The sequence below is a fragment of the Ylistrum balloti genome, unplaced genomic scaffold (assembly GCF_031769215.1).
Source record: "Ylistrum balloti isolate Yb309-2 unplaced genomic scaffold, AGI_CSIRO_Ybal_v1 Utg369592, whole genome shotgun sequence".
Taxonomy (NCBI): domain Eukaryota; kingdom Metazoa; phylum Mollusca; class Bivalvia; order Pectinida; family Pectinidae; genus Ylistrum; species Ylistrum balloti.
The window spans coordinates 425158-445013 of record NW_026781877.1 but is presented as its reverse complement, the minus strand read 5'-3'; the positions used below and the strand labels follow the sequence as shown (position 1 = coordinate 445013).

General features: G+C 33.2%; 1 protein-coding gene across 1 annotated transcript; it reads left to right on the top strand.

Annotated features, from left to right (window-relative positions):
• The first annotated feature begins 722 nt into the window (after positions 1 to 722).
• LOC132545078 (uncharacterized) lies at positions 723 to 6800 on the top strand. The gene is made up of 6 exons (XM_060208751.1): positions 723 to 929; positions 3162 to 3362; positions 5068 to 5085; positions 5951 to 5971; positions 6289 to 6309; positions 6762 to 6800. The coding sequence occupies exons 1-6, from the start codon at positions 723 to 725 to the stop codon at positions 6798 to 6800; spliced, it is 507 nt and encodes a 168-aa protein (XP_060064734.1).
• The last annotated feature ends 13056 nt before the right edge of the window (positions 6801 to 19856 follow it).

Below are 19856 nucleotides of genomic sequence, written 5' to 3'. Positions count from 1 at the left end.
GACAGAAAACCAATCATAACGTTACGTGTATTGAATTGACTGATGGACTGTTCCACCAAGTGGAACTAAGTCGAAGCTTTGCATGCTATACGTGTACGGTTGGAGTGAGACTTTTACAGAAACAATAACCATTACTCAATTAATAATTAATGCTGAGTTATCCAACAACGTCTGTCCGTCCGTAACAAATCGGGTTCCGAAAACAGGTGTTTACGTACTATGGGTCGCTACATTTTTTATCCGAAATCATATGCTTTCGTGTATACAAATTAACTGTCTCGTTTTCAATACTGTCACAGGATATGATAAGCTCTAAATTTTAAAAGGATTTCCCGAAGGAATTCAGTTATCAAACTGTACACTGGAAATCGACTGGTAAATATCGAATAGAATGGGTGTATAAAACACGCACAATCAATAAAAATAGTAACATTTTTTTGTCGTGATGTCCTTTTTAATATAACGGAATATACCACTTTATACGCTGCCTCAAGATCATAGTTTTAAAAAAAATGATAAAGTTTGGTTCATCTGTTCCTGGCTGGTGTTCGTGCTGAATAGACACAATGTATACAGATCTAATAATATGAACTTATGTTGGGGTGTTTGATATGATGAACTCTTTTTAATTTACCAAGAAGAAATAATGATTAAGTGTGAATGAGATAAATATAGTTTGATGTGCTAATAGACACAGATATGTTTGCTATTATCTTTCTAGAATGGCTTCCTATACAGACTGTGCTATCCTGGGAGAAGGAGGTGCCGGTGCATGTATCGGAGCTGTATGTGAACATGCAGTGACTCACGGAGCCACTACAGCCGCCTGTCATTCGTGTGGATTAGCATGCCTTGGTGCAATAGTAGGAGGAGCTGTTATAGGAGCTATCGTTTTATGTGCTGCTTGTTACGCCGGAACCAAGTATTCTGTAAGCTATCTATACGACGTGATGATAACTAGGAGGGAAACATTTTTAGTTTTCCCCATTCTCATGATATCGCTATTATTTAGTCATTTTTGCCCCAGAATAGGGAAAGCCCCAAACTAATTGCAACAAAATTCTTTATAGATAACTTTGGAAGTTCTATTGTTGTAGTATATTATATTAAAAATCTACATCCGTGAAAATTGTGGAAATGTGTGAAAATCGCATTTTTTTAAAAGAAAAACTAGAAAACAGGGGTAGGGGTAATTTTTTTTTTGGTAAGGTAAACAATATGATGCGAAATAATTAAATTAATTGTATACCAAAGGAAAGGTAATTCATCATTGGATGAAATAACATAAAAAGAAATGCTTCTGATACAAGATGACGTCACAAGAACCAATAAATTAATTCCCCTTTGTCAAAACGTGATTTTCCCCGCACTTTCAAGGGATATATAATATCTTGAATGATATACCTGAAAATCCTTTTAAAACGCCAATTCATCTTCTAGAAAAGACATAAATATTACAGACATCATACTATAAGGTCAAACAGAATTCTAATTACCTCCCCTTAAAAAAAGTTACCTTTTTTCAGGCAAGCTAAATTATATATCCATAAACGATATAAAGTCTTGGCGGTTTGTCTTAAGCAATGTCCTCAGGGAATTATCAGACTCACACAGACGCATATGCACTTTCATGTTATGAAATACATCATGTCATCTAAATATCATCTGTGAAGTCGGTATCTATCCCGATGGTTGAAATTGCACAGTTAATCCCCTTGCATTGTGTACAAGCAGTTGAACAGTCAAGGCCATTCTTTCTACAGGAGCAGCGTTTGCTTTCGCAGTTTGTTTTACAGCTGCATCTTATGACCTTAAGAAGTTGTTCAGGTACAGGCGGTAGATTGGATTTGATAGGTGTAAACCTGCCTAGCGTGACACACCAAACCCAATCCTTTGGATCCATTTCATTTTCGAGCCATGACTGACATTGGTGATAAGCCCTCATGATGTGAAATCTTGCAACATCTGACGTAGGCGGCGGAGACTGGACTTGGACACTGTTGCTGGTCATCCTTGCACTATGGTAGTAAACTTTCTATAGCGCAAAATGTCCAGGCTTGCACCAGATGGCCCTCCATATAGAGCAACTAAAATTGACTCTCCAATCCCTATAACTTCTTTTACTGTTAATGTTCTGGACATCAGTTGAGCCGCATGTTCCGTCATCGTCTTGCTTGACATAAGCTTCTTGAGGGCCTGTCCTTTTCCAATTCCAAATAAGCCCGAAGTGGTGTTACATCCAGTCAATGAGTGGAGACCAGGAAGTGCAGAACATACTGATTCGCCTAGAATGCCGACTGCAGCTTGTATGTCCCAGATCTTTTTCGCCTTTCCTCCCGCTTTCCTGCAGTCTGACCTAAAGGAGATAGTATTTGTTGTATGACAGTCAAAGTAATAACAAAGAAGAACGAGTAAGTCTGTGTCTTCCCGGATGATCTCTACATTTTGCAACCGAGCACAATTAAGAGCAGTCTTGACGATCAGAAGATCACCATCACCATCAGCATGTATGACAGTGCACCCATATTCTTGTAGTTTGCTGCCGAGAAAAAATAAGAACGCTTGTTTGTTGTCCTTATTCGCCAAAAACAGTTCCTTCTTCGTCTTACAAGGTGTTATTCCTGATAACTCTATTTTTGTCGACGATACACCCTTTCCACGTCTCCAATGGGCGACATCTTTCGTGGATGGTCCGTTCCCGTAGCCATCAAAGACAACAACTGGCCTCAAATATCTTCAAGTTGAATATGTGATGTACATAATCCAGATTGAATCGAATGATTCACCAATCTTCCGAGGGGTCCGCTGCAAAAGAGAGCCACCATCTACCACTGAACGTACATCATCCGGTTTTCCATTCACTCCGCAATTTCCTTTACTCCAAATACTATCAGCTAACAATGCCTTCTGTGCCTGCCTTAGTTATCCAGACGAATCAAACAAAGTCGGAGAGCGACTGGATAATTCAAAACGAAAAATGTCAACATGGCACGTCTTGATTCTTATGAAAATTGGCATCGGCTCAGAAAAACAAACACACAAAACACACATTTACTTCAACCTTTTATGCTATTTTTGCTTTAAATCTTTACCTGCTATTTTTCCAAACGTTGTCATAAAAACCTAAAGTAGCTATCAAATAATTCATGTTGTCGTTCTAGAAAATGCACCCGGTTGGTAAAGGAGCAGTGGTCATTTCGTCCACTGCCGTAGGTGCCTTTAGTGGCGCTAGCGTAGCTGAATTGGTTGTTGTTAGCGCTGGTGCAGCAGTCACTGCTCCTGTCGTGGTGGCTGGTGCCGTTGTTGGAGTCGCATTAGTAGGAGGCGCTGCTGTGGTGGGAGCTCTAGCTGCCAATGCTGACGTAAGTATCAAACATATTTCTATATGTCACATACGTCGCTTGGTTAGTGCCAAGTATGAACTCTCGATCTAATCGACTGTAAGGATAGAGAAAACGATGGCAAAGGGCGAAAGAATACATAGAGGAGCAAGATTATCAGCGCCCATGTTCGTCACTTTTTTATTTACTTACTATGTAATCATCCCAACGTTGGCAATTATTGTTAGGGAAGGCACAGGAATTGATGCTATGACCCTTATAGGACGAAATTTGTTTACATAATTACTATATTTGTTATATACTATATATCCCAAATATATTTATATAAATCTATTTTGACACAATGAAAATGTGAGAGAACAACATGTTTTTCGTGCTCGACATCAAGACGTATATTGGAATATGTGACACTATGTTGAATACTCGTGAGATATATTTACTTAAAATTGCTATATATAGGAATTGCTATGCATATATTTTGGAATGTTTTCTCAAAATATCACACAAAAATACCAACACATCACCATAATCGTAATCCAAAATCAAATTCCATAAAACAAGGTCTAAATATGGACAAGAGAAAGATTTACACAGAGACCAATGAAAAAGTATACGGAGAATGAAACCACTTGGTCCGGAAGAGTAAGCGTCCTTTGCTTCGTCGACAACACCGCCGTGTAAACATTGGTCAATCCAAGTGAGTAATGTCGCGTTCCCTAATGAGAAAAAGGTATACAACAACGGAACTGTTAGACAAAGTAACGAGCATCAAACACGTCTAGCATGATATCGCACAAAGAATTTTAATATTTCGGAATGAGATCATTATGGTGACAATAAAACTTCTCCTTAACTTTCACCAACCTGCATCTTTTGAAACCCAGTGTTACAAGTTGTCAGACAATGAGGACTTCTTGCGCGAAAATCGTGATAACAGGAACAGAGCCATGAGTATCAAATCAACTGTGACATGTAAACACCATAGGTTTGAAATGCAGGTATACTGCTATCCAGAAATGAAAAATTCACAATATGGAAATCATCACGTTTATTATATAGCCTGGTGGAAAACTGTCCATGTTGGCTTCGTTGTATGGAAATATATATAGATAAGCAGCTAATGTAGAAGTGTGTTTTATGTCTTTGATTTCCAATTCTGATGGGTAAATACGATGTACGTGGTCAATGACTTTCTTGTTATTTAAAGACGTCATCATTATATCTAAAAGTGAGTTTAAATGACATTACAAGATGATGTCAACCGAAAAATCTTCATTTTTATGAATTTATCCGTGGAGTTCTTCAAAATATACATGCTATTAATTCCACTTCTTGAGTAATCAGTGTCACAATAAGACTATAACGCACATTTGATATAGCTTAGAATGGTGATTAGTAGTTTTGACTTAGGCTTGGTTGAAGCGGTCTAAATAATTGTAATACCGAAGCATGATTAGCTAGTATTTTGTCTTTTGAAAGATTGTATAATATTTGTTGGGTTTCTGTTGTAATCAAGCAAGTCCACGTCTTTTCTTGTATACAAGAAATGTAATAATGTATGCAGACACACGAGTATGACTGCATCCAGGACTCGATAAACTTACGACTTATTTTGTTATTTCCTTCTTATTATAAAGTAAGTTTCTTAAATTGCAATGTACTTTTCTTCACTGATTGAATGTCATATTAAATATTTGATAAGTGTTTTATTCTTTCGTTTTCACAGAAAAGGGACAAATTAGAGGTAAGAAGACTTATTATTTACAGTGATAGAATGCTTATGATGTAAAATATTTATAAACGTTTACAACAGCAACGTCTGATACCATACGAGATCATATGTTTTATCAAAATTAGGAAAGAGAGTATTCGTTTCTAATTTTAACATTCTGGCAAACTTAAGACATTATTAAAGTCAAAAATACATGCATGTAAATATGAATATGTTGAACACAGTGAAAACTATTACTGTAGAGATAACTACACAAGATTCTTTATCTGGTTCTTTCAAAGGGAAATTTTGCACAATATTTTTAACTGTTTTGAACCTTCTTGAAACTCGTTCTTATAATTTTTCAAAGCATCATTTAAAAGCCAGTTGAACAGGCAAAACTGATGAAAATACCATCATTTGCAAATATAAAATGTCACCTTAACTATTAGATATTCCTTTTGCAGTTGATAATACTCTTTTATTGTGGATATCAGTCCCTTGATATTAAGGAAATTATTAAAACAACGCCTTCTGTAGATATATTAATTTTTACATCCATTTACAATTGTTGTTATCTGTAATACACATACTGAAGTCAACAAGTTCAATTTCTTACACCGCCGACATAATATTGTTCGTCGTGTCATATCCAACAAAAATCATATCATATGATGTGATCGCTAATTAAACATTTCTTCAAAAGTGTAAACTATCGCAAATTATTTTTAATAAAACTAGTACTTAGCTTTAACACAAGTGGTTTATTGCACTAATGAAGAAGTGATGCGCCTGTCAACAAACATACACTGTTATGCCAGAATTCCTAGTTTGCCGTCACTGTCCCTTTAATTTGTGGTACGAGGAATATTTCATGGCAAGATTTTTTTTCTTGTAGAAGGAACTACAGCAAATGAAGGTAAGCCATTACATATAGCTCATAAAGGTCAGTTTGATAAGTTATCAATTTAAATATACGAAACGTGGTATATCAGAATTTGTGACATAAAACAAACATTTATCAGATATGAAGATAGATGTGTTCGATTTTCGTAATTATTTCGTGTTGTTGTTATAGAAAATTTTCCTTAAAGGAAACATTCAATGAAGTCATTACCCGTTATCAATCTAAAATACTTATAGCTATCTTACTCTCACTTAAAATGAATGCAATAGTTTCTTTTCAGTATTGTACATAAGAAATAATATTTATGTGCCTTTTTCCATTTATTATAGGATAAGCAGGAAAATATGGAGGTAAGATAATTATATATTAATAGAAGTGTCACTTGCGATAAATAACATAAATATATTGAGATTTGGCATTTCTTTAATTTTCTTCAGTTGCCCCCTACTTTCAGCGTCACTAACGAACGATAGCAGGACGAAACAGCTATGTGATGCAGTTGATATTATTTCTAAATTAGTACCTAAATATGTTTTTCACTTGCGTGTCTTTGGTACAATGCTATTCATAGCAACAATAAGGCGATATCGTAAAGCTTAAACAATACTCTATTTCAACAGACGCAGTTAAACACCATAATGGTAAGTTATTTATTTATTAATCTTTAATTTCTGAAAATCAATATTATACAAAAATTCATTTGTGAAATTTTGTGTTGTGTCATTGCGTATATTGACTCGTTATTACAAGTCGAATGCTATTTGTTTGTTTACTTCATAAACTGTAGATTGTAATGTTTCAGAATGCGATACAAGGCATGAAAAGTGCAAGTGGATCGTAATCATACAGGTCAGTTTTAATTCTAATATAGTTCCGATTATGTATGCATTAATATGTAAAATCATGAACAGTAACACTGTCTAAAGTTTCTAAAATCATAATTCTTCATGGCGGTCTTCGGTTATCACTATGCAGATGTTATGACAACGGCTGTCTATTCGAAAAAACATAATACTAATGTTAAGTCCTCAAGTGTCATAATGACCCTAGAGGGGCTAAAAAACGAAGAAAATAAATGAGGTCACAGTGTGAAAATCTTCCATGACCCTTATATTATGATGGTTAGATTCTCAGCTAGACAACTTCTGTAACTCCCCCTTACACAACACTCCTCCTCTAGAAGTGTAAATGGGCGGGCTTGAGGACATATCTATATTCCAACTACCCTTCCGATTAATCGTTAAATGAGCATTTTTCGATTCAGATTAAAATGTTATCATTTTATTATTCTGCAGAAGACGATAAAACATCGACATTTCTTCTGGTGACGTCATTGGCCTGTCTGACATCGCTGATACCAATTCTGACCAGAATCAACTAATCACTCCTAAATTCTGGGATCGAACAATCTGAATATATTACGATGTTATATGTAGTAAAATTGTGTGGTTTGATAAACAATAATAATCGTAATCATATTTGAATATGTATTTAATAATCAACCTAAGGGTGTGTGTGGCTTGTGGCTGCTTCAGAATATTTGTGGCAATTTGGTAATAAAAATATTACTACAGGTGTGTGGTTTGCACAGGGGCCTCGGGACAGTTTTATAAGTACATAATCCATACATGTTAGTAATGTATATAAAAGTCTTACGAACACTTATTAGCGGATTATAAGGAGATTAATTTCTTGGAAACAAAAAACGACCAGTGTTGAAATATCTAGTGATATAAGTAAATATAATAAAAATGTTAACATTGCAATCTAGAAAATCTCACAAAAGATAATTTTATAAGAATTGTACATTTCTCTCAGATTATAACGGAATTGAGAAGAAGTAAATGTAATCAAGAAAATAAACGTAAATGAGTACCATTGCAGATAAGTAATTGTAAATAACTGAAGTAACGAATATCTTTGTAATTGTAATTGTACAAATGTATATACTAAATTTTGTATATAAATAGATTTGGAATTGTGATGAGAGAGACGCCTTTGTAATATTTTTTATTAAGGTATGGACGGAACGATCCCCATCTCCACAGCAAGCGAGTCATTACACTCCTTTATTAAGGAGAGACCAAAGTCAACTGTGACAGTACGACAAAATCAGTAAAACAAAAACTGAAACCCAAATAGGCGAAAAACAAAGCATAATAGTTATCTTTGTTACACATTTATGTATATACATATATCATTGCTTGTTGTGATAATCAATTAAGCAGAAATTTTCCATAGTCATTAAGACCGAGGTAATTTGATTTAAGAACCTATACACCAGCAACATTGCGGATGCCTAGACCTAATTTTGCCATTATAGATTCCTATTTGTCAAATATTTATTTAAAACTTAAAATTATTGATCACATGGGAGGGTTATGTACATCCTTTAGATTTATAAACTCGGATGTCCCCCATGGCTCGGTTATAGGTCCAATAATGTTTTTATTGTATTATATAAGTATATATATATATATATATATATATATATATACATAAATTAATGTTACATTATTGTATAAAGTAACTAATACTCCACCTGAATTAGCTCAAAACCAAACTGAAACGAATAAAAAAGAATGATGAAAAGCAATCTTGATCGAAAAACCCTTACAACCATTTATGTATCTTCTGTAAGATCATTATTTATTGAAAAAAGGTAAAGAGGAATAGGTGCAGTAAGGAGCTGCAAAAAATTGAGATCGTGCCTGTATCAGAACACTGGTGGTTTATCTATAGTTTAATTCTCGTCTAAACTTGGTTAAGAAGAAAGATTAGTCTGCACATTTACCTGTAAGAGTTCCCTACCTTGCACTTCAACATTTCTTTATCTAGAATACATACATATATATATATAGTTTGTTTAATGTCTTGTAACACTGTTTTGTTATGTTTTAAGGAGGACACAAGTAGGTTTCATATGATGTTCAAACGCTTTGCCAAACAAAAGAATGCTCTTCTCCGAAATTATCAAGGAACTTTTCATGAATATTTTATTTTTATTCTCCGAGCTATAATGTACTTTCGATATCATGCAGTTGAGCCAGATGCTTTGTAAGGTTGGAACCTTATCTCCATTTTCCTCAAGTGAACTCACACAATAAAAGAAATACTAAAAAATCTCTGTATAAATGTGAATGTTGGCTTGATACAACATTCGTTTCCCATACAAACTATAGTAGAACGTGATTCTCCCAAGGGCTCAACGGGAGACCCTTAAATTTAAACTTGAACAACATTTAATCCTTTCCCGGTAAGGTTTTCTTACGTATAGAGGTGATTCTAAATTTCTAAAAGAAGTAAAGATATTGTCTTCTATGAGGCCAAAATAACTCCAATGTAGGAGTCCCTTTATACCCATAGAAGATACACACAGTTCGCGATTCTTATTAGGGACTGATTAATTTTGTCTCATCTTTCCAGTGTCAAACGTAGTGTTATGTTATCAGTGGAAGGGATATTCCTATGTAATGTTTTGTCTCTGTTTGTTTATGTAACAAATATAATTTCTAGACATAATTCACGTTATAAATATTAACAGTCTGACATGCTTACATTGTCTCAATATTTTCTGTCATTTATTCCCAATTTCGGCCACTCACCTATCGAGATAACAGTGCTGATGTTGTCTGATATATAGAGATAACAATGGTGGTGTTGTGATCATCTATAGAGATAACAATAGTGGTATTGTCCTGATCTATAGAGATAACAATACTGGTGTTTTCCTGATATATAGAGATAACAATGGTGGTGTTGTCTGATCTATACAGATAAAAATACTGGTGTTGTCTGATCTATACAGATAACAATAGTGGTGTTGTCCTGATCTATAGAGATAAAAATACTGGTGTTGTCTGATCTATTCAGATAACAATGGTGGTGTTGTCTGATCTATACAGATAACAATGGTGGTGTTGTCTGATCTATACAGATAACAATGGTGGTGTTGTGATCATCTATAGAGATAACAATAGTGGTGTTGTCCTGATCTATAGAGATAACAATGGTGGTGTTGTCCTGATCTATAGAGATAACAATAGTGATGTTGTCCTGATCTATAGAGATAACAATGGTGGTGTTGTCCTGATCTATAGAGATAACAATGGTGGTGTTGTCCTGATCTATAGAGATAACAATGGTGGTGTTGTCCTGATCTATAGAGATAACAATGGTGGTGTTGTCCTGATCTATAGAGATAACAATGGTGGTGTTGTCCTGATCTATAGAGATAACAATGCTAGTGTTGTCTGATCTATAGAGATAACAATGGTGGTGTTGTCCTGATCTATAGAGATAACAATGGTGGTGTTGTCTGATCTATAGAGATAACAATAGTGGTGTTGTCCTGATCTATACAGATAACAATGGTGGTGTTCTGATCTATACAGATAACAATGGTGGTGTTGTCTGATCTATACAGATAACAATGGTGGTGTTGTCTGATCTATACAGATAACAATGGTGGCGTTGTCTGATCTATAGAGACAACAATAGTGGTGTTGTCCTGATCTATAGAGATAACAATGGTGGTGTTGTCTGATCTGTAGATCTATAGCCATATAAATATTTGTCAATCCAAACAAGTAATGTTACGTTCTATAATGAGAAAAAGATATATAACAAAGGAACCAACAGGCAAACTAACAAGCATCATATAAGTCCAGCTTCATATTGCACAAAGAAATATCCAAACTGGAAACTCTTCCATAGCAGAAGATACAAGTAGTGTTCTTTATTTCTGTGTATAGAAAGTTTCATGTGGTTATCATGAATTATTTGGGCTAGGATATGTATGCTCTGAAAATGCCCACGGAGAGACGAACGCAAGAACGGATAGACGGACGGCCTCACAGACGAGGTTCATGGGTTGCAATTTTATGTCCATGCGGCCTGTGGGCTGCAATGCAGAATAATTCGAAACTTTGAGAAGTCATTGATTATCGTTCCGTTGCTAAAAAAAAAATAAAAAACAAAACAAAAAAAAAAAAAAAAAAAACGCACATTGAAGCCGACTGTCAAAACATCCACTTTTGGAGTAGATTTTGTCGCCTTAAGGAAACGACAAATTTAGGCGGCAGGTTAAAATCATCAAAATCAATCAATATGGTACAGTCTTTACCTTTTCATTTGCACATCTTATATCATTATAAAGTAATTTTGAATGTTAATATTTAAGTCATCAAATGCCACAGGTCAAATAAGTGATCAATATATATCATCTTTGTATACATTTTATTAGCACCTTTTAAAACAATGAGACACGATAAATTTGACAATCAGATTATTATGCATATAAAACAATGTCTGTACTCAACATAGTTAATAAATATAAATTCATGAATAAAGGTGTTCCAAACTTGTAGTAAAGAGACGCTTATGAATAAAATTATGAACGAACGGAAGAAATGGGAATAAGCAATAAAAAACAGAATAACGCATCCTATTTATGAAAATAGTAATATATTTTACATACAATATGAAATGATAAAATACGACGAAAAAATAAAATTTTAGTTTTCATTACATCAGTTTCCAGTCTCGGACACGATCGGTGTGCTTAAGACGGCGATGACACCACGGAGATAAATCGAAGTCTGTGGTAACATATTAGTATATGTGGATATGTCGATGTGTTTTAATGAAGCCATGAATCATGCAGTTCAAAATGTTGATCACTTAAGGGCAATGTTGAGTTCATGTTAATTTATATTTGTTTCGATATCTGCACAAAGTTTATGTTAACTGATATACCACCCAACTTAGTATGTTGATATCGTCGTGTTTTCCTCACATCAATGCTTTTGCTGAAAGCAACCGGCGACAAAACTACGACAATCACTGTGTTAAAAGGCATATATTATTAAAGTCACCTTTAATATCTAGCCATAATTGTATAAACATATTATGTTGAAAATCTTACCTTTTCTCACATCAAGGCGTTTGCTGATATCAACTATTGTGTTTATTAACATTAAGTTTAAGGACAGGCCATATCCCTCCGTGGTTGCTTGAACATCTTTGTCACCAATGCAGATTTTGATTTTAGTTTTAAGAAGTGAACATCCAGTGCAGACGGAAATTTGAATCTGATATTTTATTTAAACATTTTTTTCTCAATGTCTCCCTTGATAATTCAATTGAGCTTAAACGCTTTCATTTCAGTCCCTTAACCGAGACATACCAGAGTTGATGAAAATGGCAGTTACTACTTCCTATTGTAAGCCTAATAAAAGTGTAACAATAATTGTTTCTCTTGTTATCAAAATAAATAAATCTACTTTATTCCTTGGTTTGATACTACGTTTTTTCTGAGAAACCTTTTCATTGCTGTTCTGTTTTGGTCTCCGTTCAAGTATTCCTGATATTTATACTCTGACCAAATTAATTAAAGCTTTAAGCTTTAAAAAAAATTATTTTTCAACTCGGTGCGATCCCATACCCAACTCTAATCTGAAAGAACACCTTCGTCCCCTTGTCGTGAGAGTTTTTTGATTCCACGTATCAATATATGGTAGTAGACTATACTGAGCGCATTTCCTTCCAATCACAGAAGAAATACACAAAGAACACCATCATAATCGAGTTTCTGGATGACAACATCGTTATTGAGTTTGGCGGTATGATCTCCCAACAGCTTATTGACATACCTGTAGGAACTAACTGTGTCCCTGTGTTGGTGGACTTGTGTTTTGTTTTCATATGAGGCGAAATTTATATAAATTAAAGACGTCTTGTCGGTAAAGAACAAGCGATTTATTGATCACGTCCATTGAATATTTTTGTATGTAAAAATTAGACTTGAAAGTCAACAGGTTCTCCTACATCAGCCGCTCGATAGTTTTCTTCAACGAAACCACCACAGCTTTCCACCAAGTTGTATGTTAAGCGTTGTGATTTCAATTTCCCTCTTGTGAATTTCTCATTTCATGATAGCAACATTCCTGAATCCCTAACCTAATGTTGTTTACATGTTTACAGGGGCTCTTCCTTTTTTCACTGCTTTCCTGCAAGAAGTCGTAAAATGACACAAATTCGTAACACAGAGTTTCTAATGATGTAGGTCGATGAAAAAAATATAGGGAAGTTTAATCAAAAATCATCAAAGTGATCCCAATGAAAGACATTTTACTTATTTGTACGATATGAAGATGTACCTTGTTCTAAAATGAGAACCTGACATTACTTACTTGGATTGACCAAGATTTACATAGTAAGTGTCGTCGATGAAGCAGAATATGCTTACATCAGAACACGTCTTATCTTTGAGTAACAAGAAATTTATCGAGCACGTATATACCCTCAAGAATTGGAATCAGAGACACAGCAGACTTTTATACATCAGCTGTCTTTCTCGATCTTTTCCTAGAACAAGACCAGCATGGACAGCTTTCCATCAAGCTTCATGATACGCGTGATGATTTCAATTTCCCTGGCGCGAATTTTCCATTTCTTGACAGCATTACCCCTGCATTCCCAGGCTATGGTACATAGATGTCACACTTGATTCAAGTGCCTGTTCCCATTATCACGATTTTAATGCAAGAAGTCGTCAACTGACGGTCAAACTCGTGAGATAGGGGTTCAAAAGATGCAGGTTGATGAAAATTATAGCGAAGTTAAATGGTCGCCATAGTGATTTCATTAAGAAATTTTCTATTTCATAGTGTGACATGTAGCTGGACGTATGTGATTTTCGATATTTTCAGAACGCGACATTACTTACTTGGATTGACCAAAGTTTAAACGACGGGTGTTGGTGTTCAAGCAGAAGACGCTTACTCTCCTGAACCACCTGGTTTTATTCTCCTTGTTCTTTTTCAGTCGTTATCGTGCAAACCTTTCTTTTGTTGGATTGTGATTCTAGATATAAAGGTATTTTCAGTTGTCTAGACATTCAATTGACCAATCAAGTTTGAGCTGAAAGTTCATCATAACAACTAAAACACCTACAGAATAAATACGTTGAATAATTCATTTTTTTTTATATTTCTACTACACTAATTGTGACATCTGAAATTAAATATTCAATAAAGCTTGTAATTTAGAGATTTCTTCTATACATCGGAACTTTCACAATATGTATAAAATTCAAATTTTGGTTGCCTTGGCAACTTTAAAATCCGAAAAGAAATCATTTTTTGGTAATCTCTGACAAATTAGTTTTTTTTCAGTTTCTTATTATATATTCTGGTGGTTGACTAAACTGTTAATTCTGTTATACAAAGCTTTTCTTTTGTAATGAAATTTAGGCAGACCAAAATGAAATTTGCTAATTTCAACAACATCAAATATTCGAAAAACGAGCTAGCAACCATGGCAACAACCATGAATCAGCAAATTCTGGCATATGCATATCCTTAGGTTCCTAATCCAGTAGTTCACAATACTATTAATTTCGAATGTATTTTTTATTCACTTCCATCGTCGAAAACATTTGCTATTGATAGGGATTTGATTTCTTTCTTTTTTTTTCAAATGTTAAACATTCTGGTTGCCATGGTAATGTCATTTTTCGTAAAACATGATTTTGTCAAAAGATTTGGAAAACTTGTATCCCCATGTATCTAAATTTGTCGGGACAACTTACCAAAACGTTGACAGGAAAGGGGTGAAAATTCATGCTGAAGCAAAACGACAAATTTTCCTTAGTGTCATTAAAAAATTCCTGTGAGTTAAGGTACAACTAATAGAGATAATAAACATTGCGGTATTCCTAATGGAAATTAATATCCTTTATTAAGATTGAAGATAAGATGATATCCTTTAAAGTATTGCAGACACAAAACAATATGTTTTACAGTATTGCAGACACAAAATGATAGTCTTTACAGTATTAAATATACAAAATGTTAGTCTTTACAGTATTAAATATACAAAATGATAACCTTTACAGTATTAAATATACAAAATGTTAGTCTTTACAGTATTAAATATACAAAATGATAACCTTTACAGTATTAAATATACAAAATGTTAGTCTTTACAGTATTAAATATACAAAATGTTAGTCTTTACAGTATTAAATATACAAAATGTTAGTCTTTACAGTATTAAATATACAAAATGTTAGTCTTTACAGTATTAAATATACAAAATGTTAACCTTTACAGTATTAAATATACAAAATGTTAGTCTTTACAGTATTAAATATACAAAATGATAACCTTTACAGTATTAAATATACAAAATGTTAGTCTTTACAGTATTAAATATACAAAATGTTAGTCTTTACAGTATTAAATATACAAAATGTTAGTCTTTACAGTATTAAATATACAAAATGTTAGTCTTTACAGTATTAAATATACAAAATGTTAGTCTTTACAGTATTAAATATACAAAATGTTAGTCTTTACAGTATTAAATATACAAAATGATAACCTTTACAGTATTAAATATACAAAATGTTAGTCTTTACAGTATTAAATATACAAAATGTTAGTCTTTACAGTATTAAATATACAAAATGATAACCTTTACAGTATTAAATATACAAAATGTTAGTCTTTACAGTATTAAATATACAAAATGTTAGTCTTTACAGTATTAAATATACAAAATGTTAGTCTTTACAGTATTAAATATACAAAATGATAACCTTTACAGTATTAAATATACAAAATGATAACCTTTACAGTATTAAATATACAAAATGTTAGTCTTTACAGTATTAAATATACAAAATGTTAGTCTTTACAGTATTAAATATACAAAATGATAGTATTAAATATACAAAATGATAGTCTTTACAGTATTAAATATACAAAATGTTAGTCTTTACAGTATTAAATATACAAAATGTTAGTCTTTACAGTATTAAATATACAAAATGTTAGTCTTTACAGTATTAAATATACAAAATGTTAGTCTTTACAGTATTAAATATACAAAATGATAACCTTTACAGTATTAAATATACAAAATGATAGTCTTTACAGTATTAAATATACAAAATGTTAGTCTTTACAGTATTAAATATACAAAATGTTAGTCTTTACAGTATTAAATATACAAAATGATAACCTTTACAGTATTAAATATACAAAATGTTAGTCTTTACAGTATTAAATATACAAAATGTTAGTCTTTACAGTATTAAATATACAAAATGATAGTCTTTACAGTATTAAATATACAAAATGTTAGTCTTTACAGTATTAAATATACAAAATGTTAGTCTTTACAGTATTAAATATACAAAATGATAACCTTTACAGTATTAAATATACAAAATGTTAGTCTTTACAGTATTAAATATACAAAATGTTAGTCTGATTTTACAGTATTAAATATACAAAATGTTATATTTACAGTATTAAATATACAAAATGTTAGTCTTTACAGTATTAAATATACAAAATGTTAGTCTTTACAGTATTAAATATACAAAATGATAACCTTTACAGTATTAAATATACAAAAAGTTAGTCTTTACAGTATTAAATATACAAAATGTTAGTCTTTACAGTATTAAATATACAAAATGTTAGTCTTTACAGTATTAAATATACAAAATGTACAGTATTAAATTAAATGATAACCTTTACAGTATTAAATATACAAAATGATAACCTTTACAGTATTAAATATACAAAATGATAACCTTTACAGTATTAAATATACAAAAAGTTAGTCTTTACAGTATTAAATATACAAAATGTTAGTCTTTACAGTATTAAATATACAAAATGTTAGTCTTTACAGTATTAAATATACAAAATGTTAGTCTTTACAGTATTAAATATACAAAATGATAACCTTTACAGTATTAAATATACAAAATGTTAGTCTTTACAGTATTAAATATACAAAATGATAGTCTTTACAGTATTAAATATACAAAATGATAACCTTTACAGTATTAAATATACAAAATGTTAGTCTTTACAGTATTAAATATACAAAATGTTAGTCTTTACAGTATTAAATATACAAAATGATAACCTTTACAGTATTAAATATACAAAATGTTAGTCTTTACAGTATTAAATATACAAAATGTTAGTCTTTACAGTATTAAATATACAAAATGTTAGTCTTTACAGTATTAAATATACAAAATGATAACCTTTACAGTATTAAATATACAAAATGTTAGTCTTTACAGTATTAAATATACAAAATTATAACCTTCACAGTATTACAGATACAAAATGAAGTCCTTTACGTGATTCCTTAGAGAGGTGACTTGAGAAATATAACCTTTACGGTATTCTTAATAGAGAATAACAACCTTAACAGTAACCCTAGTTCTCGAATATGATGGACCTATGGTTCTTACACAAACAGTATTCACAGACGTAGAACAAAAGAAAAGGATTTTGGAAGAATGTGACAAATATACCCCTTTTGAGTCCAATTCTTCCACCAAATTGTGCATGAACCTCATTTTACAATAAATGAATCTATCACACATGTCAGAGCAGTATGATAAGTAAATACTGAGTTCATAAATATATAGGAAATAGGAAACATTCATTATTCTGCGCCTCACCGAGGCCTAACAGCGGACATCAGGTATTTGGATTTAACATTGTTTTAATTATCCAAGCCTCAAAGGACAGACAATATTGTTACGAGGTAAACCAGTTATTTGTAAAGAAGGGGAAAATTCCCCCAATCGGACCCAAATCCCCCACCATCTTGAGAGGCCAAATATCCATTTCACCCCAAACGAATATATGAAATAAAATAAACATTAACCAACCCTATGTATAAATGTGGACTTGATGAAATATTCGTTTCATTTCTTAAATAAACTGTACTAGAATGCGATATTTTCCAGGGTGCATCGGAAAACCTTTTAAATTCAACTTGGCTTGAATAACATTTTATCCTTTCCCCATAAACTAACATCTAGTTCAATATTTTAAAAATGTGACACTTCGGTTGCATGCATTACATTATCTTAACTGTTTATATCAGGGACGCATATTGTACGTAAAAAATAAACACAACACTCAAATCTGAAATTGTTATTAATTTAATCAAAGTAGGATATCTTCTGAACATTTGAATATATTTCCAAAGAAAATGTTAGATTTATTTTAATTTGTTCTTTACTTATGATGTATTTATCAGAATATTGTACTGGGTTTTTGGGACACGGGTCGACACCAGGTACAGTGTACACTAGTGATCGGCGAAAAGATGGCGGCTGATGTGGAAGAAAGTCAGCATTTTGATGTTAATATTCAATGTAAAGTAGATTTAGCGGTTTCGTCATCGTTACTGAGGTACCCATTACAGACGAGATCATGATTTAACCGGACAGGGAAATGTTCCAGGCCATTTCTTCACATCCGAATTCGTCAGATCATAATTTGGTCAATACTTAGCTAACAAAAGTTATGTTTCTCCCTTGCGAGAGTTACAGTCCTTGTCACTATAATACATGAATATGGACCGTAGCTTTGGGATCCGTATCAAGTCATTACTGAAGTGTATACTATATATATATGTCTGTAACGAGATGAGATATATATACGGGAAACATGTTATTTAAACTGGCATGGTGAATATTGATGTCTACTACATGACTGAATAGCGAGGTGGTAGGACTATATCGTTGCTCTATTTATATATATAAAGGATTTTTGTATAATAGTGTCGTACTGGAATACGTGGAATCGTACATTTAATATACACGTAATTTTTCAGAATAATGATCGTATGATTCTTAAAATCGATTCTGTGTATAAATATATGTATGTAAGGCGATGTGATGTAAAAAAGGGGCCATCGTCATTACTGAAGTGTATACTATATACCTAAACGGGAAACATGTTATTTAAACTGGCATGGTGAATATTGATGTCTACTACATGACTGAATAGCGAGGTGGTAGGACTATATCGTTGCTCTATTTATATATATAAAGGATTTTTGTATAATAGTGTCGTACTGGAATACGTGGAATCGTACATTTAATATACACGTAATTTTTCAGAATAATGATCGTATGATTCTTAAAATTCGATTCTGTGTATAAATATATGTATGTAAGGCGATGTGATGTAAAAAAAGGGTCATCGTCATTACTGAAGTGTATACTATATACATAAACGGGAAACATGTTATTTAAACATTTTGATATCACACACATTACGTGTAAGTAAATCCCCCATACAACGTGTTATGCATAAGCAAGAGTCATTCCAGGAGTTAATGAGGATCTCCTTGGTATTTATTACCTTTTAAAACTTAATCTTTAAAATCATATATAGAAAATGTGAACTGAAAATGTCTGTATGAAATGCAGTCAGGCGGAAAATAAAGCGCTTTTCACCTTCATTGTTCACTACGGAAACGTATTAGGCTCATGTACTGTAACATTTTACGTGATAACGGAAATATAATGATCTGGCGGCCGCTAAATAATGATCTGGCGGCCGCTACATAATGATCTGGCGGCCGCTACATAATGATCTGGCGGCCGCCACTTAATGATCTGGCGGCCGCTACATAATGATCTGGCGGCCGCTACATAATGATCTGGCGGCCGCTACATAATGATCTGGCGGCCGCCACTTAATGATCTGGCGGCCGCTACATAATGATCTGGCGGCCGCCACTTAATGATCTGGCGGCCGCCACTTAAAGATCTGGCGGCCGCCACTTAATGATCTGGTGGCCGCCACTTAATGATCTGGCGGCCGCTACATAATGATCTGGCGGCCGCTACATAATGATCTGGCGGCCGCTACATAATGATCTGGCGGCCGCTACATAATGATCTGGCGGCCGCTACATAATGATCTGGCGGCCGCTACATAATGATCTGGCGGCCGCTACATAATGATCTGGCGGCCGCCACTTAATGATCGCTACATAATGATCTGGCGGCCGCTACATAATGATCTGGCGGCCGCTACATAATGATCTGGCGGCC

Excerpts from the sequence above, each read along its gene's own strand:
- LOC132545078 (XM_060208751.1), top strand. The coding sequence starts at position 723 with ATGGCTTCCTATACAGACTGTGCTATCCTGGGAGAAGGAGGTGCCGGT. Across the intron at positions 5,972-6,288 it reads AGGAACTACAGCAAATGAAG|GATAAGCAGGAAAATATGGA; the intron begins GTAAGCCATTAC and ends CATTTATTATAG. Across the intron at positions 6,310-6,761 it reads ATAAGCAGGAAAATATGGAG|AATGCGATACAAGGCATGAA; the intron begins GTAAGATAATTA and ends GTAATGTTTCAG.